This window comes from Setaria viridis, chromosome 5 (genome assembly GCF_005286985.2).
Source record: "Setaria viridis chromosome 5, Setaria_viridis_v4.0, whole genome shotgun sequence".
In the NCBI taxonomy this organism is placed as follows: Eukaryota; Viridiplantae; Streptophyta; class Magnoliopsida; order Poales; family Poaceae; genus Setaria; species Setaria viridis.
The window spans coordinates 1,667,654-1,689,629 of record NC_048267.2 but is presented as its reverse complement, the minus strand read 5'-3'; the positions used below and the strand labels follow the sequence as shown (position 1 = coordinate 1,689,629).

The 21,976-nt window shown below is 49.5% G+C and overlaps 3 protein-coding genes across 3 annotated transcripts; 2 read left to right on the top strand and 1 right to left on the bottom strand.

Annotated features, from left to right (window-relative positions):
* Window positions 1-866: 866 nt before the first annotated feature.
* Window positions 867-5,112, top strand: LOC117858840 (uncharacterized). Its single transcript, XM_034741977.2, has 3 exons — window positions 867-1,195; window positions 1,302-1,431; window positions 4,159-5,112. Exons 1-3 carry the CDS (start codon window positions 1,063-1,065, stop codon window positions 4,916-4,918), a joined length of 1,023 nt encoding a protein of 340 aa, XP_034597868.1. The 5' UTR covers window positions 867-1,062; the 3' UTR covers window positions 4,919-5,112.
* A 751-nt stretch (window positions 5,113-5,863) lies between these two features.
* Window positions 5,864-7,108, top strand: LOC117858839 (uncharacterized). The gene is made up of 3 exons (XM_072294330.1): window positions 5,864-5,890; window positions 5,987-6,578; window positions 6,729-7,108. Exons 1-3 carry the CDS (start codon window positions 5,864-5,866, stop codon window positions 7,106-7,108), a joined length of 999 nt encoding a protein of 332 aa, XP_072150431.1.
* Window positions 7,109-16,633: 9,525 nt separating this feature from the next.
* Window positions 16,634-18,754, bottom strand: LOC117855433 (uncharacterized). Its single transcript, XM_034737785.2, has one exon. The coding sequence runs from the start codon at window positions 17,908-17,910 to the stop codon at window positions 17,098-17,100; it is 813 nt and encodes a 270-aa protein (XP_034593676.1). The 5' UTR covers window positions 17,911-18,754; the 3' UTR covers window positions 16,634-17,097.
* Between the last annotated feature and the right edge of the window lie 3,222 nt (window positions 18,755-21,976).

Here is a 21,976-nt window from a genome sequence, read left to right as displayed (position 1 = left end):
GGCTCAAATGCCTGTTAAACGTTTGGGATATCCAAGTTCTCTCCCGCATTATTCTATCTCTTTATTGTTTTGTCTGTTCATAATGGTTGGATGCATTCAATTATTTGTCCTCTTGGGCATCCTCGAATGAGTTGGAACTTTGCTTGCGGTTATATTTTCAAACGAGGTCATGCCACACTGCCACGTAGTCAAGATCATGAAAGATTTAGTTCCAAACATCACTAAGAAAAATTACATTGCTACACCTCAGTAGTCTCATAGATCGTCTCATGCAGTGTCACGTAGAATTTTTGTTGATGTGGAGGAGAGAGAAAGAGGTCGTTGTTTTGTGAAACAACCAGCTCATTGGCTAGATTTTAGAACTATGAAACAACTACTCCACCGTTATACGTGCACAAGTTGTGGTTGTGATGCAACTCATACTATTTCTTTTTTTTCTATGTACAAACTAAGGAAATAGAATTACTATGAGACAACTTAAAAATACAACCTATTGTACAGATTATTTGTCAAGTCGTCTCAAAATTACGTGTCAATTGCATACCGTCTATTAGATACTTTCCGTGGATAACATCAAAACGCATGAAAAAGTGGTTGAAAGTTTTCCACACTAATCAGACAGCAACCATCCAAAATGGAATTAGGAAAAGCGCAAATAAAGAAAAACTGAAAATCTACTCAATTACCAGCGTCTCTCGTGGAGCCCCTGGGGTGCACGTAACGACGGGGCCCTCTCCTCCGATTTCCTCGACCCTCCACGTGTCAGGACCAGCGCCATGCGTTCCCGACGCAGGAGGAGCTGCGCCCAGAGCTTTTGTTGGTACGCGACCCCAGGCAAACGTCCCCAGCAAATTGGATCCCCTTCTTCTTCGTGTCTGCCGTGTGTATATCTATCCACGGACCCCAGCAGAACCCCCGAGCTCCTCCTACTTTTTTCACACGACCCGTCCAGCCAGCCCACTCCACAGCGCCGGCGAGGGGCGCGACAAGAAGCCGCCGCATTTCTTGCAGCTGGGGCGGTGATCGATCTCCCCCGTCTCTTCCTCTCCCAAACGCGTAAGGATGGGGAGGGCGCCGTGCTGCGAGAAGGTGGGGCTGAAGAAGGGGAGGTGGACGAAGGAGGAGGACGAGATCCTGGGGAGGTACATCAAGGAGCACGGGGAAGGGTCATGGAGATCGCTGCCCAAGAATGCTGGTACGGAGGAACAAGCGGAGAGGAAAATGGATTCTTTGGAGAGCTGCTCCGGTTCCTGCTTGTGAGTGCTTGAGCTGAGATTGATTTCTGATCGATCCTGCTGCAGGGCTGCTGCGGTGCGGGAAGAGCTGCAGGCTGCGGTGGATCAACTACCTGAGGGCGGATCTCAAGAGGGGGAACATCTCGGAGGAGGAGGAGGAGATGATCATCAAGCTCCACGCCACCCTTGGCAACAGGTGCGCTTCTATTCTGTCAGACACCCTGCTCAGTGCTCACCTCCCCCCAACTGCTTTGGATTGTGTGCAGAATCGATCTTTTGCCTGATTATTCTTGCATTTGAACGAATTTGGTAGTGATATTTATATGTTGCACGGCGTCAGAGTTCAGAGTTCTTGCATCATTAGCAGTAGAAAAAGATTCTGTGCTTCCTATGGTAACTCCGTGTGTCTCTAGGCGATGAGCTCGTCAGAACTGATGGGCAATTGAAGGGACCCTGAAAGTTCCAGGCTGAAACATTGCGTCGGTTTGGTTGGCACTTGGCAGAAAAATTGTAGGAAAAGCTGTGGCGTTGAAAATTAACAGATGACGCTGCAAAATTAAGCCTGAACGAGGCACCCAGGATACTAGTCTTGATTAGGAAAATGAAAACATGGAACTATCTTGTTCGTTTGTAGCATCGAATTCTGCTACCGTAACTTGGCATTCTTTTCACCATAGAGACTGCACCTTTTTTTTGACCCAAGAGAAATTTGGCTTAACCACCTTCAACTGCGGCTATGTGCCTAGAAGCTCTGTTCCGCTGTTTGATATATTCCTCCTCCATAGAGAATAGAGAAGAGAAGAAAACGAAAGGTAGTAATATCCCGGTCTTGTCTAGATATAAAAACCATAGTTTAAGGAATGTGGTTTCAGAAAGTAGAGGCGTCCAAAACCAAGTGGAGTAGGTCCAAGATCATAATTTTAAAACAATATCATAGTTATGTCCAAATGCCTCATGATAAGAGAAAAAAGTTTCGTCTGCAAACACACCATCTCGCTTAGCTGTTGTTCGCAGAAAACGTTGTCAAAAGTCAAAACACATTCTTTCTGGTGGATGAACAAAACAAAACATCTACTACTGCTACAAGCAATGCAAGCGAGACCTCGACGATCTCCTTTGCCAATGCCCACTTTTGTCAAGGGGCTGAAGCAGAGACGCCACCTCCTCCTCCTCAGTCCTCACGGCCAAAGTCCATCTCGCCTCCTCCTCTGTCGCTTTGCGCCAAGGTGACGAGCGGCCGATATTTTTGCATCCGCCCTCTTTGGCCTCGTGCACACAAGCACAGAAGGGACACGAGGACGGAAATGGTGAGAGCAACCGAACAGACGGAGCAGGCAGCGCGCTGTTGCGTAACAGCGGCGGCCGCCGGCAGAGGCTCTGATCTCGCCGTCGACTCAGCCAAAGGCCAGGGACAGGGCTCCGGTAGCCGTATCCCCGTCGGCGTCGGGCATTGATTTCGCTGTGGACGCGCGCATTGAAACCCCGGCTACTCTGGCGACACACGCACGGCAGCTGACGGCGTGCCCTGTCGTTTGTCAGTGGACGTGGCGCCGCGTGATCCCCTTGTTTTTTTCCTCAACACGTGGGTTGATTTTACTGACGAAGAGAGAGAGAGAGAGAGAGAGAGAGAGAGAGAGAGAGAGAGAGAGAGAGAGAGAGTAGATGCGACAGTTAAAAACTCGTGTGGAATTCTTCCGAGCTCGGAATAGTGCACCTAAAATGAATTTTCACCATGACAAGGCCTGTACGTTTTGGGATTTCTTGCTGGTATTGCGCATCTGTGTAACTGTGTTTCATCCACGTGAGTTGACAATTTTTTCCATTTCATGGCCACACACTGACACACACACTTCTACGGTTCTACCCTTTTGCGATTGGTAGTACTCGTGCGCTGTTGGTGGAGCATTTGGAGTTTTGGACCGGCAAGTGCCGCACGTACCATTCCGGACTGCACGCGGTGCCCCGAGCACGCTGGTCGCTGACACTCACGAAGACCACGTACGTGCCTTTGCTGGTCCTACGTGTCTGGACTCTGGAGTGAGCCTGGAATCTCTCGTTTCTCGCGTGCCACACGCACGTCACGTGGTGTCGGCGGACGTTTGACGTTTCCTCTCGCAAGCACACGCCTCGGCATGGCTGCGTGGGGCGTGGCTACACTGTGTTGTGTGTATCTACGAAACTTGTCCCTCTAGGCTCTAGCCGCTGTGCAGAGGAGCAGAATTTTTCTTGGCTCCAATCATCAAACATAGGATTGCTATTGCTCAGTGGCCTCTCATAACATTGATGCAGCCACCGCATCTACACTTTGTTTCTTTCCACTGCATTTACAAAGGAGTTTACCACTACAACCTCTGATCTAGAATACCTGTCTCCAAACGAATTTGATTAGGATTGTGCTTATATAATTTGTCATCGCATTGATTAGCGAGGGCAACGTGTACTGGCACAGACCACGACTGGGAAAATACTAGTGAATGCCGTGACCGGAATAAGAAACCACTTGCGTTCCCGATCTGATAGGCCGCAGGAACGCATGGATACGAGCTGCACAGCAATCTTGCCAACGCAAAAACACATGGTGCATTTGCTCTGGACGCAGCGCATGCAGCTGCAAACGAGGCCTTCATTTATGCCGCGAATGAAACTCGATGCAGCAGCTAGGGTTGTTGGATCACCGGCACGCATATTCATTGCCACATGCGTCTACTACTCTGCTGCCGATGTGAAGCCTCGTGGCCGGCCAACGGCCATGCATGGCAATGGCATGGACTGCGACGGCCTCTGCAGTTCTTGTGTGGGCACACTGCACAGTGCAGCATCCCCTGTTCTTTGCGGTAGGCAGTAGCAGAGCCCACAGCACAGTGCAGTTAATCGTGTCTGAATCTGACTGAAATTTCCCCTTTTTTGCTGTTGTGGCTCACAGGTGGTCCCTGATCGCCGGCCACTTGCCCGGCCGGACGGACAACGAGATCAAGAACTACTGGAACTCGCACCTGAGCAGGCGGGCGGCCGACTTCCGCGACGGCGTCGTCGTCAACGTCGACCTCAGCAAGCTCCCCGGCGGCGGCAAGCGGCGCGGCGGCCGGGCTAGCCGCGGCATCATGGCTGCCGCCAAGGCGGGCAAGGAGAAGAAGGTGAAGGAGAAAGAGAAGGACAAGGGGAAGAACAAGGCTGCAGAAGCGGAGCAGCAGCTCAAGCTCGAGGAGGAGGACATGGCCGTGTCGACACCGAGCTCTCACTCCCAGCCGTGCGCCACTGACAAGAGCGGCGAGGAGCAAGCGCAGGCCAGCGCCAGTGGCGTCACCTCTGATGATGGGCCCGAGGAGGACCCGCTGGCCCTGAGCGAGGAGATGATGAGTGCGCTTCTGGGCCCAGTAAGCCCAAAGCTGGAGGTGGGCCCGGACGGCTCGGGCATGGACAGTGACAGTGGCCCGTCGTCCCTGGTCGTGGACAGCGAGAGTGGGCCTGGTGGGCCTACGGGGGACGTGGCCCAAGAGCTGGGCGAGAACGACAAGGCCATCATGGACTGGGACTTGATGGGGCTGGACATCTCGACCGCCGGTGACATGTGGGACCCCCTGGTGTGGGACTACGCTGACATGGACATCGTGGTCCCGGATGGTGGGCACCAGCAGCAGCAGGAGGACGTGGTGTCAGACCTCTTCTTCCTGGACAACATGTAGGAGGAAGTTGCTGGCTCTGTGCATCTTTAGCTTGGCTTCTGTGATGTTTTTAGCCTTTGATCCGGTAGAGCTCGGTGTGTGTTTGGTGATGAGTGAGATAGGAGTGTGCTTCAGTGAGGTTTTTGTCCGTTGGGCTGGTCTGATGAACGGTGAGAACGGAGAAAAATGTGGAAAAATAAGTGGCTCAACTGACAGTAGACCTTCTAAATAGAGCCTCTACTTCTAATTAGGAGGCTAAGTAAAAAAAAAATGAAGTCCAGCAGGGTCCCTACTATTTTAGGAAGCCCTTCAAATTCCCTCACCCCCGGGCTTGGAGGGTCCCTCCGCAGCCCCTATCCACAGTTATTTTGGCGCGGAACAGAAAATTTCACGCACCTCCGTCCCGCACGTGGTAGTCCGCTCGCCTCCCTCCATCTCGCTCGCGCCGCCCACCACCACCTCCATGTATCCTGCACGCAGACCTGTGCCACATCCTTCCCTCTTTATCTCTTTTCCCCACTAGGACCTCGCTAGGTCGCGAGGAGGATAAGATCCAGGCCAGCCTGAGCTCTCGCTGAAGCGTGGGGCTACAGCGTGCGTGGACGTGCTCCACTCCGGCCGGCACCTCCATCCCTCCTCACTGGCCCATTCCTCGCGCGGCGCGCCTCCCTCGATCGAACCTTCCCTGATCTGCCGCTCCTCCACCAGCACCATGCCTCCACCAGGTTGCCGAGGCTTGCAATCGGTGCATCGAGGCTTGCATGCTCTTGTTTTGTTTATTTGTTTGATTTCGCAATTTTCAAGGTATGTCGTGTTGCTGCTGGGGCATTCATTTTCAGATGAATAGCAAACTGAGTAGGAGTGCAAGATAGAATTGCTAGATAACTTCTTTTCTACCAAAATTCTAGGATACAATTATTAGCATGTGCAGAAGTTTAGGCCATGTTAGCTAAATGCAGTCTTGCTATGGCTATAGTATTTGTGCCTCACATGGTACTAGCAGCTTGTGCTGCCCATTTCCGTTTTCCAATATTATTTGTTTGGTTGCCTTTTTTCATATTTGAACCTGACAATTTTGCAATATTGTAGATGATCTTCTCCGATGATGATGACCTCATTGCTCAGTGGTGGGAGGAAGAGGAAGAGGAGGAGGAAGAAGAAGAGGAGTCAGGCGATGACGATCTCATTGTAATTCTTATGCTTGCTGACATGGACTATGAGAGACACAAGAAGAAGCATCATAGTTCAGTCCCAGGACGTGAGGTAGTTTCGAGGGACATGTCTAGTGGCAATCTGCACATTGTGGTTGATTATTTTGCAGATCCTCCAATATACAATGCAACATTCTTTAGGAGGTTCAGAATGTCAAGAGACCTCTTCTTACGTATCGTTGATGGTGTGGAGGAACATGATGACTATTTTAGACAAAAACCAAATGCAGCAGATCTTCTCGGTGCCACGGCATTACAGAAGGTGTTTGGGTCATTTCGCATGCTGGCATATGATGTTCCAGCTGATTCAATGGATGAAGTTGTGAGGCTTGCTGAGAGCACCATAGTAGAGGCTTTTCACCACTTTGTGCGGGCTGTGATTGAGGTGTTTGGGGAACAATACTTGAGGCCACCTACTATTGAGGACATTGCAAGATTGTTGGCCATTAACACTAAGAGGGGATGGCCTGGTATGCTCGGTTGCATCGATTATATGCATTGGAGGTGGAAGAATTGCCCAACAGCTTGGAAAGGGCAGTATTCAGGGCATGTGGATGGGCCAACTATGATACTTGAAACTGTTGCATCTAAGATTTTGTGGATTTGGCATTCTTTCTTAGGTCTACCGGGCTCTTTAAATGATGTCAATGTTTTGCAGAGATCACCATTATTTCAAAGGCTAACTTCAGGGACTGCACCACCTGTTGAGTACATGCTCAATGGTAACAAGTATACCATGGGATACTATCTTGCAGATGGGATCTACCCTTCTTGGGCGACTTTTGTGAAGAGCTGTAGGAGTCCACAAGGCAATAAGAAAGTCCATTTCACAAAAGCACGAGAAGCGGTGAGGAATGATGTGGAGAGAGCATTTGGTGTTCTACAAGCGCGCTTTGCCATGGTGAGGAGGCCTGCTAGATTTTGGGTTAAGAACACTCTATGGTATATAATGACAACTGCTGTTATCATGCATAACATGATCATTGAAAATGAGAGATAAAAAAGAGGATTACGACTATGATCAAGATGGTGGTGAGTTATTGAGGCTGGAGGAGTACCAGTGTAACACCCAGTGTTAATGACAACTTAAGTATGACATCAAGCAGTAAGGGTGAAATTTGGATTAAAGGAAGGTAATTTGAGCAAAAATCGAATTTGAGCCGAGTTCGACCAAAATTGCAATTTGGAGAGTTAAACTCGGAAAAATTTGCCAAGAATATGAAGTTGAGGCTTGGGAAAGTTTAGAATTTAGGGGAATAAATTTGGACATGAAATCAAGTCCCAAACTCCTCAAGAAAGGCATTTAAAAATCAAAGTCAAGAAAGTACTATTCATTATCCGAAAACAGGAAAATTCAGAAAAACATGATGAGTATCCATTTTGGAAATTGAATTCTGCCCAATTTTTCAAGTAAGTGGACAAAGGCAACTGAACAGCAGTGAAGTATGATCCTTGGACATGTTTAATAGGGTGTTGTTGCTTAGGAATAGTGAAAGAATCAAATTCAAATCAAGGCTCAAAGTCAGCACTCTGACCATTTCGACCAAACTTTGGAGCTGCATTAATCCTAAGTCTGAAAACAGTATGGACTAGCAATGTTTGGAGTGAATTTTAGAAAAATCCAGTGCAAAGGTTATATGGTTTCTTGTGCAAAATGGAATCCTTATTAGTTGTAGAGCACGAATGGTTAGTGGTTGGACTATATGGCATAAGTTTGGGCTACTGAAATTGGGTCCAAAGGAGGGTAAATGACCACACATTAGGACTGTCGAAACTGAATCGTGGAGGTTCAATTAATAGGAAATTTTGACAGAAACTTTGAGCTTCAAAATCTCGATCTTAGGGTGCTTATTTTGGTTGGAGGCCAATGTATCAAATGGAGTACTGGACTACTCTACAAGTTTACTTAAAGGAGTTCTACGAGTTGAGATGGAACATTTTGAGCAATTGAGGCATGAACATGTCGGTTTGGAAGGAAGAAAGAAGAACAGAAGGAACAGAGACGACAGTGCCGTGCTGTCGCCGGCTCTCGTGCATGCCGGTCAGCGCGACGGCCACGTCCACGCCACACCGCCTACCACGAGCCGAGCTGGATGTCATGCACGGTAAAAGTTTGCACCACTACCGCCTTGCCCTCATCCAGTTAACCGTCCGCCCTTTGTTTTGCCGCCGTGCGAGCCAAAGCTCGGTCAAGCAACGCCGCTGCCGGCCGATTGACCCACGCCGCCGCTCCTCTTTGCGATTCCACCCGCCCAAGGGTCCGCCAGCTCCTCCTCAACGCCCCACGCCCCTCCGTTTCCCAGCTCCCCGCCGTCAAGCTCTGGTTTGCCGCTGTTTTAATCCGCCGACTGCCGTCACCAAATCCATGAGGTGAGCCTCTGAACCGGCCTTTTCTTCTCCATTGGCGGGTCTAGCGGCATCCTGCGAGCGTGTTGGAGATGAAGGAGGAGTCGTGGCAGGCGCTTGCGCCACCTCCGTGCGCCGCCAGGGCCGGCTGCTGGCTGAGCCGTGATCGCCCGTGGAGGGGCCGGCTCGGGCCGCCTCCCGGCGAGCTGCGGCTGGGCGCGGGTGCACCTGGCCTAGGCGCCGCCGCCCCGGCCCGCTCGGCCGCCGGCGAGCCGCCGTTGGCCGGGCCGCCCCGTTTTTTTTCCCCCGCCGGCGTGCGCCCGACCTTGGCCAGGGGAAGAAGAAGCCCCTGACCAAGGGGGCCCGCCCGTCAGCCGCAGGGGGGGGGGGGAAGAGAAGGAAAAGGGCCAACCGTCCGTTTTGGGCTAGGGGAAAGCACCGGCCCAGCTGGCCCGCGCGACGTAAAAGGAGGAGGGGAGCCGGTGGGCTGATTGTCAGCTTGGGAAGGAAGTGGGCCGTGAGGCCTAGGTGGGAGTGGAGAAGAAAGAAGGGGGGGTCGGGTGAAAGGAAGGCCGTGGGCCGGATTAGCAGGCCGATCGTCGGAGGAAGAAAAAGGAATAAGAAAGGTGGGCCGGCCGGTGGTTAAGAAGGAGGAAAGAAGGGGGGGAGCCGGCCCAAGAGGGCTGTAACAACTCTACCTAAATTAAGTGCTTTTTAACTCTAAACCAGTGATAAATCCTTAATTTAAGAAGTGAAATGACCTTTATAAACCTAAGAAGCTCCTTTTGGAGTTTGATTTAAAGCTTGAAATTCTATATACAAACTTAAGTTTCCGCCCAAATAAGAGTTGTAAAATTTTTAAATTCCAACAACTTTTGTTAAAGGCACTTTGACCATTTCGGAGTGGAAGGAAGTCAAAAACAGCAACCAAAGCCGGCTTTCCTAAAGGACCCTGAAAATCTCTTAAGTCTTGGAATTCGAGTTTTCCTCCATCTTTGCAAGCTTTCATCTCCCGTTTTCCTATCTAAACTCGAGTCAGAGCCTTAATAGAAGTTGTAGTACCTCGAGAGTGTTCCAACTTTGTTACACTGACCCAGATCCAAATCGGACCCGAACTTGTTCAAAATCCCGGTCAAAGTGAGGTAAACTAGTCAACTCACCCCTGGTGCCTTAAAAATCCTAAGTCTGGAATTCCAGATTTTTGGCTAACTTTGGCGTAAAATATCTTCGAATCCTCTCACAATCAAAACCGACACCTTAAACAAAGTTTGAAGAACGATCAGAGTTGAACAAGTTTGTTTAAGGGAGTTTCGGGAGTTGTGTTGAAAGATTCGGAGAAGGATCGCTCCAAAGCTGGTCGGGCTTGCTGCCCGAAAGGAGCCTCGACGCCCGCGCGCCAGAGCACGTTCGCTCGCGCGCCGCGCGCCGCGTGGCCGCCGGCCACCAGCAGCTCGCCGGCGCCCTATCACCAGCGTGACAGCGACAGGACGAGAGCCACGGCGCCCATCCCGCGCCCGCGACAGGACGGAGCAAGCGCAGGGCTAGCCAATCGCCGGCCGCGCGCAGGTCGCCTTCCACCTGCCACGGCTCTGCTCCGCCAACCCTGTTCCGCCCATTCGCCGAGAAAGCTGAGACGCCCCCGACGTCCCGCACCTTCGCCCGCTCGCCCAACCCCCACGGTAGCCCTTCCGCCTCGCCCGCCCGACAGACCGGAAGCCCCAGACACGCGCCGCCCAAGGCCAATCGCCGCCGAAGACCACCCGAAGTTCCGCCTCCTCTGCCCAATGGCGTCGTCGGCCAATGGCCGCCTCGCCCGAGCACTCGTCTTTCCCGGCCTTATCCTTTCCCCACCGGAGCCCCGCCTCGACCCTCCACGCCACCCCGGCCCTATAAAAGGGGACCCCCTCACCGGCAACGCCACCCCTTTGCCACCGCCGCATCTGAGCTGCCGCTTTCTCCCCGCGCCGCTGCTGAGCTTCCGTGGAGCTCACCCCCTTGCGCCACCCCCACACTCTGGCGACTTCGCCGCCACCCTCAAGACGTTTCCCCCAACACACCAGCCACCCGCTCCTCCGCGCGGTACTCGAGCTTGCTGGTGTCCGCAAGAAGCACCGCCACCGCCGGACCACCATCGAAGTCTCGCCGCTGCCCAAGTGTTAGCGCGTACGACTTCCCGCCCCAGCCTACTCCTGTTCGGCCCCAAGGCTTCACCGGTAGACCTGGAGGTAAGCTACTTAACCTCCCTGTCCTTTCTGTCTCGCCCGACCCCTTTTTCTTTCCGTCTGGCCCGACCCCTGTCCTTTTCGTTTCGCCCGACCCCTGTCCTTTTTCGTTTCGCCCGACCCCTTTGTTTCGGTTCGCCCGACCCCTTTTCTTTTCGTCTCGCCCGACCTTTTCCCGTTCGCCTCGCCCGACCCTGCCAAGTTTCGCCGACCCTTTCTCCGCCTCGCCCGAGGGCTCGGTTGTAACTTTTTCTTTGACCCGAGGGTATCGGTGAAATATTTTCGGGGATTCCTCTGTGTTGAGTCTGAGGACCTCGGTACGGTTTTCCTTAAACCTGAGGGTTGGACCCTAAGTTTTCCCCAATCCGATCCTCTCATCTTGCTCCCCACCAACAGAAGTTGAACTCCCCCACCTTTCCTGTAGCTTTGCTACAAGTGTCCGTGTTAAAACATGAGTGTGTTGAAATAACCATCTAAAATGTTTAACCCCTGCATTGCATTTCCGTGTAGAGTTGAATCTCGCCGACGGAACGTACGAGCTTCACCCGGCACCGGAAGAAGACCCCGCCGAGGAACTGCATCCCTTCGACGGAGAGCCCGAACCGGAGCAAGACCCCGAGGACCCGCAAGCTTTTTCTGAAGGCAAGCCCCGGAGCATAAATTCCTATCTTGAGTTCATGCAATATTATTGATTACTTGATTGCGCATTTACGTTTCGAGGAGTTGTAATGGAACCTTAGATGCATAACTTAGTACCTTGTTTTTGAATACTAGTTGCTAAGGCCGAGTAGTTGCATTGCTTAATAGGTTTCGGTAAAAGTCGAGTGATTTCCTGTCACTCGCGAGTTATAGGAGTTGAATGTTTTAGATTTGTCGCAACTATAAGGACGACGGACAGGGTCAGGCTTGTGTTCGATACTTGGTGGATTGCCCCGTCTGTCTAAATGAAAATGAACTAAGGTCGAAACGTGTCGGCGTTCGTGATCAAGTGTTTGAAAGTACTAATCTCATACCTAGTATGGGATGGGGAAGCCTAGTACCTGATTGAACTGGGGCGTGGCATACCCTCCGGCTGTCCTTGGAACGTCGTTCCCATGGGTGCATCATGTGGGTGCAAGTGCGGTCACAGTGCAGCAATAGGCCGGGACTGTGGAGCATTGCATGCCAAAGGAAGTTGGCCCTGACACGTGCCTAAGGGATCGATGGGGACGGCTGACAAATGAAGCGACCCTTCGTGGTGCGCGGATGTCGTGAGATTAGGTTTGCCATGCATGGTTAATAAATTCGAATCGATTCGTCTGCCTCTCACAGATTGGGACTACTTGATCGCTATTCTGCACTGAGTAAAGATGGAACATGATGAGGTTTTTAATCTTGATGCTTGTTCAGTAATTGCTTGGAAACCATGTTTGTTTAGTATCAGTTGCTAATCTAGAATGGATAAAGAACATAGAACATGAGCTAAAATGTTGAAAGTAAGGACTGACTTTAGACACTTTTGGCAAAGAAACCCCCAGAGCCAGAAAGCCTTGCATGTCTAGGTCTCGGTCGTGTCTTTCCGACGGGTCAGTCTTGCTGAGTACTAGTTGCTCAGCCTTGTTGTGGCTAATCTTTTTCAGGTAATGTCAATAGCTTGGGTGTTGGTACCACTTGGCCGACCCAGCTTCCTCCAGGCTGGACCGTCGAGTGGGATCCTTCCTCGGATGGCGAAGGAAGGAATTTTTGATGTCACAATCGGCTCCGTCGTGATGTCATGTATCGGCGTTTAGTTTCCGCTGTTTTCCTTTGACTTCGAACCATGCAAAATTTCGGTCTAAATTTCGAAAACTCTGATGTAATAAATTGTTGAACTATGTTGTCATGATGGAATGTTGTAACCTCTGTGCTACTCACCTTCGCGTGAGCATTGCTTCTCGATCCTGTTACGTGGTTTATCGGAGGAAATCCGACGGTCGACCAAGTTGACTTGCTTAAAGTGCATAATCGCGTGTTAGGCGACTTCAATGCCTTTTAGTCAGGTTAATTTGGGCGGTTCCACCACAAGGGCCTACCGCAGGAGGCCCACGTGTCGGAGGTGGAGAGCTGGCGGGCCACTTTTCGGCCCAAGGAGAGGTGCCGGCCGTGGGCCCCGCTCGTTAGTAAGAAGAAGGGGAGGAGGGTAGGAGGCCGGGTGGGCCTTTTTGCCTGTAAAGAGACCGGTTTGTGGGCCCTAGGTGGAAGTGGTGGTGGGTAGAAAAAGGCTGGGTAAGAAAAGTTTTGAGCCGGGGTTTTGGATAAACCTTAGGTTTTCCTTTTATAGATAAAGAGTTTAAAATTCAGTTTACACCATTTAATTCACAGGAAATTCTAGAAGTGCCCAAAATTAGTGAAACCAATTTTATTAGGATTATTTTATTTTCCTTTATGCATTAAAATTCTTAAACCCTAGGAAAAATAATAAAAATTTAGGTATTTATTTAATGCCTTTTTATTTAAGGTATTTAAATAAATGCTTAAACATTATTAAATGTATAAAACCTGAAAAATGCTTTATTATCCACAAATCATTATTAAGTCATAAGAAATAAGTTTTGAGATTATAAAATTATTATAATGCTTTTAAAAATAAAAGAAAAGGTCTAAGGTAGGATTAGTAAAGGAAATAAAAATGGTGGGTTAATCTTTTCGGGTTTTTGTGTGTTGGCTTGCAACTTTATCATGATAAATTGTGTTGTCACTGTTGGCTTGCAACTTTATCGTGAAGGAAAGTTGTTTAGTCTTGTATTCAAAGGTTTGCATCTCTAACTCCTGCATATGCTGAATCGTAGACGTCAAAACTCCTGAAGTGGGATTCGTGGAATTCAGCTGGAGATGGATAGCGTCCGCGAATTGTTGAAGTGCCTCTTTTACTAAAGGGGTTTTCCGAAGAACTAAACTTTGTTGATCCCAGGCAAGCCCCGGTGCATTTATACCTATCTATTTTGGAGTTATTATTTCATGTGTCCAACTATTGGTTAATTTCTATATGAATGCATTAAGTCTAGGAATTGATTGAAACCCATTTTTGTGCATGATCCTACCTTGTTATAAGGACATCTTTGCCACTTTTTCAATGATTAGTACTTAACCCATGCTTAGCAATGCTTAGGGGCTTAAAGTAACTTGGTTATTGAACCTTAAGATAATTTGTTGGGTCATACATGATGGATATGGAAAGATAGCTTGGAAGTTTTGAAAAGCGGATAGAAGCTAGAGATGTAGTTCTGTCTGCTAGATTAATTTGGTTAAGGCCCGATCGTTGTCTTAACCTTTGATCAAGTGAATGTCACCTGGTTGCTTACTGGGTATGGGACCAGTAAAGCCCGGTAGGTTAGTAGACTCTTCGATCGGGAATATTTCGTACCCGTGCTTGACGTGCTGGAGATTGGCAGGGGCGTAGCCTGAAACTCACATGGAGATCAGGCCAGACGTGGGGTCCCATGTGGGGGTGCGTCCCTGGGTTCGGGTAGTCTTATTCCCAATCTTTGGGTATACTAATCGAAAGGTCGTTATGTACGACCCGGAGAGTTGTACATAACTGGTGATCAAGGTGCTCTCCTGCAGGATGTAAATTGATCCGGATCGCCGCAATTCTCGGTTATGAATGCACTTGATCACTGCTGAGCATCGTAGTGTAATATCATGAAGGCAATGTCTTTCCAAATTAATTTGTTGTGTGAATTAATTTCCTACTGTTGCAAAGGTATTTCTTTTTCATCATCTAGACTGGTTAGGTAATAACTCAATTGAAATAAAAGACAAAGTTAAGGTTTCACTTTTAGTAAGCTCTTTTGGCAAAATGTGAGTCAGCCAGTGCACTAAACAGCTTTCATGCAGTTCCAGAAAAGCTATTATATTGGTTAGATGGGTCAGACTTGCTGAGTACTCAGGGGATCCTTTGTTGTTGTTTTCAGAAACCCAGCAGGGACCCACCGAAGAGGAAGCTCCGAAGATCTAGGGTATCTTAGGAGTCTCATAATACTCTAGAATAAACTTAGATGTTTAATTACTTACCCCGGACTAGTTTATATTTAACTCTTAGCAAGGGGTTAACTTGCACTGTTAAGTTTTCTTCAATCTATGGTTGTAATATATCGTACCTTTGATATGTTTATAAAAATGTAATATTTGTTGATGCTATCCCATCGTGGAAGCGATCCTGATGTTTGGCTATGGAACACACCGTGGAGGTTTTCAAGGAGTTCTGTGAACAGAACCCTTGACGGACTACCGGACTTACACTGTTTTAAGTGCGTTTTGGATAATTGTGCTCTAACAGCAATTAGACGCACTTAAGCCAGTTTAAGTTGGGTGGTTCCGCCACAACCAGCGACGTGATCCCCTCATTCTCGAGGAGTTCCTCAAGATACATCAGGAGATTGAGGATAGACGTGTGCATGAGAGACTTTGTGATGATCTTGTGGAGCATTTGTGGGCACTTCATGGTTCTAGCTAGTATGATTATCTGTAGTTTGACCATATTTTTTATGCGTTGAACAATTTGGTGTGCTAGACAATTTCAATGTGCCTATGTGATTTTTATTTTTAAAAATATTTAAATTGTCATGTTTGAAATTGTGATTTTGAATGTGGTTCATTGCTATGCTTTAGAAATATTTACATTTGAATTATAGTGGTGTGATACGAAGGGCACATATGGAGAATATGTTGAAAATAGGAGGAAAAATAAATAGGGTTTAAGATTTAGGGGCCCTCGGTGGAGTTGAATATAGAAAATGAGCCCTAAAAAATAGAGAGAGCCCCTACTTAGGAAGTAGGGGGTCTGATTTAGGGACCATTGCTTGCTGAAGTTGCTCTTAGTAGAACAGTTCAAATAAGTTTGGCGTGGAATGGGGAGACTTCCCGGTATTCGGATATCCGTTAGTTGCACATGAACAAATGTGATGGACATGTAGGGGTGAAGCGTTTTGACTCAGATGTTGGGACATTCCAAGTGGTAAAATTGGTGGAACATCGCAACAGGCTGCACGAATTGACATTGTCGGCTAGTCCCTATTCTTTCCGGACATAAAATTCGGCGGCAAACGTCTCTAGGACTACTAATCATATAGGAAAATTCAGGACAAGCTACTCGATTCATTGTCAAGTGAAGTCATAAATCCAGAATTGCCACTGAAACCAAGTGTTACATCTTGCATTTCCCCATAATTAAAGTATACTGGTCACGAGTTGCGACATGATCCAATATGCTGGCGATGCGAGTAACATTGTGCAGGCAAAGGCTTTCACTTAGATCTACAACTTTCAGCAGAACATCCTGCACATTAACATCTGAAAGAAGAAAACGAACATCACAAAGGTCTGCAAGACTGCAAGGGCCCTATTCATTTGCTGAAAGATTTTGCACAGAACGTCACTGACCTTTAATCAGTCGGATGAGTTGATAGCACACAATCCAATCGGCACGAAATATTGTTCATAATCATAGCACACAATCAATGTACTAATCTCCTACTGATGCACAACTGATGCTCCACTAAAAGTTACACTGCACGTCTGCACTACACACCATCTAATTTCAGTTCAGTTCATCAGTCAGTCATTATTCAGTAATCACGGCAGGAATATCGTCACACGATAAAATCAGTTCATAGCACACAATCAATGTACTAATCTCCTACTGATGCACAATCGATGCTCCACCAAAAGTTACAGTGCACGTCTGCACTACACATCATCTAATTTCAGTTCAGTTCACCAGTCAGTCATTATTCAGTAATCACGGCAGATCTAGTACCTGGGCCACCCGAGTCTGTTGCTTCTTGATCTTGCCCAATCTCCTTCCCTCCCCTCCTCTTGTGATCAACAGCAGATTCACCTTTGTGAAGTGGCTAAATTATAGGAAAATTCAGCACATGCTATTCAACTCATTGTCAAGTGAAGTCATAAATCCATAATTGCCACTGAAAGTCTGAAACTGGGTGTTACATCCTGCATTTCCCCACGATCCTAGTACACTTGTCACAAGTTACAACATGACCCAATGTGTTGGCAATGCGAGTGACATTGTGCACACAAATGCAATTTCACTGAGATGCACAACTTTCAGCAGAACAGCCTACATAACATCTGAAGGAGACGAACATCGCAAACATCTGCAATGTTAACATCTCAGCTAGGCCCTACTCAACATTTGCTGAATGATTTCAAACATAACGTCACTGACAGTAAATCAGTCCAATCAGTTGATAGCACACAATCCAATCAGTACAGAACATTTCCACACGATGAAATCAGTTCACAGCACACAACCAATGCACTAATCTCCTACTGATGCACAATCGATGCTCCAGCCAAAGTTAACACTACACTAAACACCATCTAATTTTAGTTCAGTTCACCAGTCATCATTATTCAGTAATCAGTGTAGCAGCTCCAGTACCTAGACCGGCAGAGTCTGCTGCTTCTTTGCCTTGCCCGATCCCCTCCCCTTCCTCCATTTCCCTCCCCTGTTCCTCTTCTGACCAGCAGCAGATTCATCAAGCCCGGTTGCGGTCACCGCGTTCGATGGCGCACCGTCCGCAGCCACGGCACCAGCCGCTTTCATCCCGTCGGCCTGACCCCCACCCGGGTTGCAGTTGCAGCCGTTCCCGGCCGCAGAGCCGCAGATCGAGGATCCATAGCCGTTGCTGACATTGAGTTCGCCGAAGACCCTCCTCCCCTGCTCGGCGTGGTCGCCAACAGGTGGGGCTCGTCGCACGGGGCCGTCCCCGGCGAATTTCCTCTTGCTGCCGCCCCGCGCGCTGCGGCCAACCGGCGTCTCGATCCTGCGGCCTGTCGGCGGCGGCCGTGGCGCCGAGGCAGCAGCAGGAGCCTGCCGCCGCGGGTGCGGCGTCCGTCCGGCGTCCCGGTCCAGCGGCAGCACACCGCGCGCCGGCGTCGCCGCACACGCGGATGCCGCAGCCGTAGCGGCGGTGCGCCTGTGGCCGCGGGCGGCGCTGCGCGGCGGGCGCGGGGCGGTGCCGAGGTCGAGCTCGCGGTCGCGCGCGCGCCAGTCGACGCCCTTCTCGGCCAGCACCACCTCCCGCGGCCGCGCCGCGCCGAACGGATCCGCCTTGGCCTTGATCTGCTCCCTCTTCGCCTCCTCCTCCTGCTGCTGCTGCATCGCGACCTGCTCCCGCTCCTCGCGCTCGACCTCGTCGGCCCACGAGAAGCCGAACCGGGTCGTCGGCTTGGCACCGCCTCCGTTCTCCATCTCTGCCTCCGCTTTCTCGGAACGCGTGATTTGCAACTGCGCAAGTGGTGGTGCGGTTTCGCGGTGCGCCGGGCCTCAAGTTTCGAAATGGGGTTGGTGGGGTTTTGCAACGGTCGGTAACCGCACGGCCGCACCCAGCCCAAAGGAAAAGGAAACCCCCGTGCACAATCCCGTAGGCCGTAGAAAAAAAGCAACGGTCGGAGAGTTGCGTGTGCCCATGAGAAAGGCCCCCTGCACACTGCTGGGCTACTACTTTACCCTGAGTGCTCTAAATTTATTTTTCTAAACAAGCTTCCAGGTTAAAGATTGGTAACCCTGCCGTTCAAATCAGTAATTTTTTTCATTAGAAAACAAGATGAGCATGTAGCTTCCATGTACGGCATGCATAGCTGGGAACGCATTTGAGTTCCGCCTCCAGCTTATCCGGGCTGCACTAGCTATCGGTAGTGCAGGTGATGGAATCAGCTCACCACCCCCTCCGGCCTCCGCTCACTCCCGTCCGCCTCACGCCATCATTGCCGCCGCTCCTACCCACGGAGCTCCAGCACGTCGGAGCTTGTCTCCTTGTTGAATCGCTTGGCCTCCATTGATGCGGGGCACAGTGACATCAGGTTCCTAGTCCGGCACAGTGAGGAGGCAAAGCAAGAGCAGGGAGAGAAAAGCAAGGGGACTTCATCACCACCAGCGTCCTTGCTCCTCACCAAGTCCACGGCAGCCGGGCAAGTCCGAGGCGGAGGGAGCTCGAGCTGAGCCTGATTTGGTCCAGCTCGAGCTCAACGGAGCTTCGCTGGAACTTGATTAGGCAGTGTTCGAGCTCGATTGAGCCTCGCCGGAGATCAATTGAGCGGGAAGACCTTGCTGGCGGGGCTTGTGCGGGGCAAGTGCGAGAACGGCGTTGGCCATGAAGGCGAGCTTTTTCCTTGGCAGTGAGGGTGAGGAGAGCTCGGGCGCTTGGCAAGCGCGGCGTGGAGCACGTCGCTGTGGGCGAGGGGGATGACACAGTGTGGGGTCAGCGGTCCTAGCATGGGCTTCGGGGACGTGGGGCTTGGAGGAGCGCGTCGGGCTGAGCGGGAAGAAGATGGAGCGATCGATCCGACCATGCTCAAGCTCAGCCTCGTCGGAGCTCGATTGGGATGTGCTCGAGTTCGATTGAGGCGAGCCGGAGCTCGATTCAGCTTTACTGTAGCTCTATTGGACTGTGTCAGTGCCCACCAAGGGAGGAAGGAGGAGGAGGCGACGGTGGAGGCAGAGGACGAGCTGCGTCGAGGTGGTCAGGTGGAGAAGGATGGCTTGGGCACCAAGGAGAGATGCTGGGCTAACTTTACCTTCAAACGGGTTATCCTATCACACCATGCGACCAACCAAACATAGTCGTAACTATTCAGGCTAGCTTAAGACACTCGAACCAGACACGAGCCTTTTGTATTTCTTAAGTCAGTAAATAATATGGAAGTTGGAAATGAGCTGTTTTTATATATGTGATTGTGATGGTCAGCAGATAAAATTGAATATATGGCACTGCGAAATCCAATAATGGGCTAGGGTCCCAAAAAACGACTCAATATGGTATTGCGAAATGCAATAATAGCTCTTCGTTAGATGGGCTAAGGCCCCAAAAAGCGGCTCAATATGGCGTGCAACAAACGCTTTTGGCAAAAAAAAAAATAGCGCGGAAACCTAAGACAGGCTAAAAGTGGCTCAACAAAATTGGGCTCATAAAGGCTCTTATATGGACCGAGCTTCAAACCGAAATCATAATAACACCCCTACCATGTCGAAGCCACGTTGGATTTTTGTCCCACGTGGTACAACCTCTGAAACAATTTTATAACGACATGTGGGACGAATTTTCATTCATCATTATCTTAGTGACGTACTGAATAAGGAACGTCACTAGTTACGGTTTACAACGCTCGACAAATGATAAAGTATTTTCGTTACTCCTGCCTCATAAATAATCACGGTTTATGATAAAAAATACGTTTATAATATTTTTTGGTTCGTGTCGGAAGATTTCTTGTAGCGTTGGGTCAAGCTCCCCAACCAGCTACGCTACACAAGCAAGTGTTCTGACTTTCTAATTGCGGGGGATCCAACATTGGACGTACACGATGCACAAAAACAGTGTCGCAGGTGTGGGACTATAGTTACAGGGTGGGTTTGGTAAAGAAGGAACCCAACGTCTCAACTCGTTGCATGGCTTAAGCTCCATGTCGTAGCATGAAATAGGCGGATCTAGGGTCAAACTTCTTGAGCCCATCTATCCACTAACAAATAGCAAGGACTCATTAATGGGGCGACTATACTTAATCTAGCAATAGTACTAGGTTCTCCCGATGATCTTAGAGTGTCCTGATTGCTTCACCTCCGCTAGCATCCGCTAGCACGCTGCATAAACAATTAGGGACCAGGGACGGTGGAGGCACGAGGGCATCATCAATCCACTCATTTTGATACTATCCATAGCCCATAGACTGCAAGCATTTGACCCCGAATGACATCAAACCTACACAACAAGAGACTATAATCAATAAAACATGCAATAGAATATGCGCTACACCAACATTACTTATACTAAAACAAAAGGAGAAATTGCAGTATATCTTATACTCACAAAACAATTGCATTGTATATAGGTGGCTATGGATAGGCTATTGGTGAGCATGGATAATGCCAATTTGAATACGGCATAAATTCCAAAAAAAACTATATCCTTTGTGATGGCCATTGCTCTATCACATGCTCCCCTAATCAAACTTAACCTAAAGACCTAGTGACCTACAAGATCTATACAAAACACGGTATAGATATAATGTTCACCAACTTGGGAATAAAATTTGGATCCAAAAATTCAACCACAGATTTGCCATGCATGCTCCACAAACTTAGGGTTCTAGCTAATAAACAACCAACGCAAAAAAATTCCACTTGGATATATAAACGGAGGAGGAGATGGGGTATTACCTTGGTGAAGCAATTTGAGAGCCGATCTGGCCTTAATCGACTCCAAAAATCTGAATTCAATGAGGACAAACAATCGTGGTTTGACCATTTAGGTATAGGGCAGACATTTATGAACTCCCAAGAGCAAAAAAAATGGCACCTCCTAATCTCTAGGCGGCATGCAGCCTAGCCCTGGACTCGTTTACGACAACTGCATCCTCCAGAATTTTTTTTTGAAACGAACCGATTATATTAATAAAGAAGATGAAGTCCAAACTGGATGAAAATAAGAAAAAGGAAAAAATGACGCAGGCACCAACAGGTTGGATTGGGTCTTCAACGCATGCTGCACCACGCCCTCACACACAACTAAACTCTACAACACATCGGCCGGTTAGATTGGAACATCAACCGTCGCTAAACTCCACTCCTCATAACACCTCGGTGACAGAACCGAAGCCTTACCGCAGCCCGTACCACCATACACACGGTCTTCAAGTCGCCAAAACCTTACAGCGAAACCTAGCATCGATGTAGAACCGAGAAGCAGACAACACCGCACCGAGAAGGTCACCGCCATGCAGGACCATCCGTCGTAGTGCTGCTGTAACATCACTCTCCACCTGACAGGGTGATAACACCGAATCCGGACCTCTCGCAGGCTGTCTCGCAGTCGTCGCCACGATAACACAACGCGCGGGAGCCTCGCCTCATCCGCCGTTGGACTCTGCCTCTCCCTCATCGCCTCGAAGATACACCGCGCGCGGGGGTTTCGCCACGCCCGCTGCAGTACTCCACGTCACGGATCTGTTTCTTATATCGCTGTCAGAGTGTTGACTGATATTGCCTCGCTCCCTAAGATCTCTATCGATCAGCCAAGCCACCTCAGAGTGTCGAAACCGCCTCGTTGCTTCACCCTCATACATAGCCTTCTCCGCCGTGTCAGCAAGCCAAAGAAGTCGCTTGCACGCGTCTTCCGATGATGTACCGCACCGGATAACCCAGCTAGGTTGAGCAAACCGCTGCGATCCACTGCAAGCCTAGTCGTCCCACGTTGTCGTTGCCGCAAGCGCCGTCCTCCGACGCAGTTCCACACCGCACTGATCGCTACCATGCAACGTCA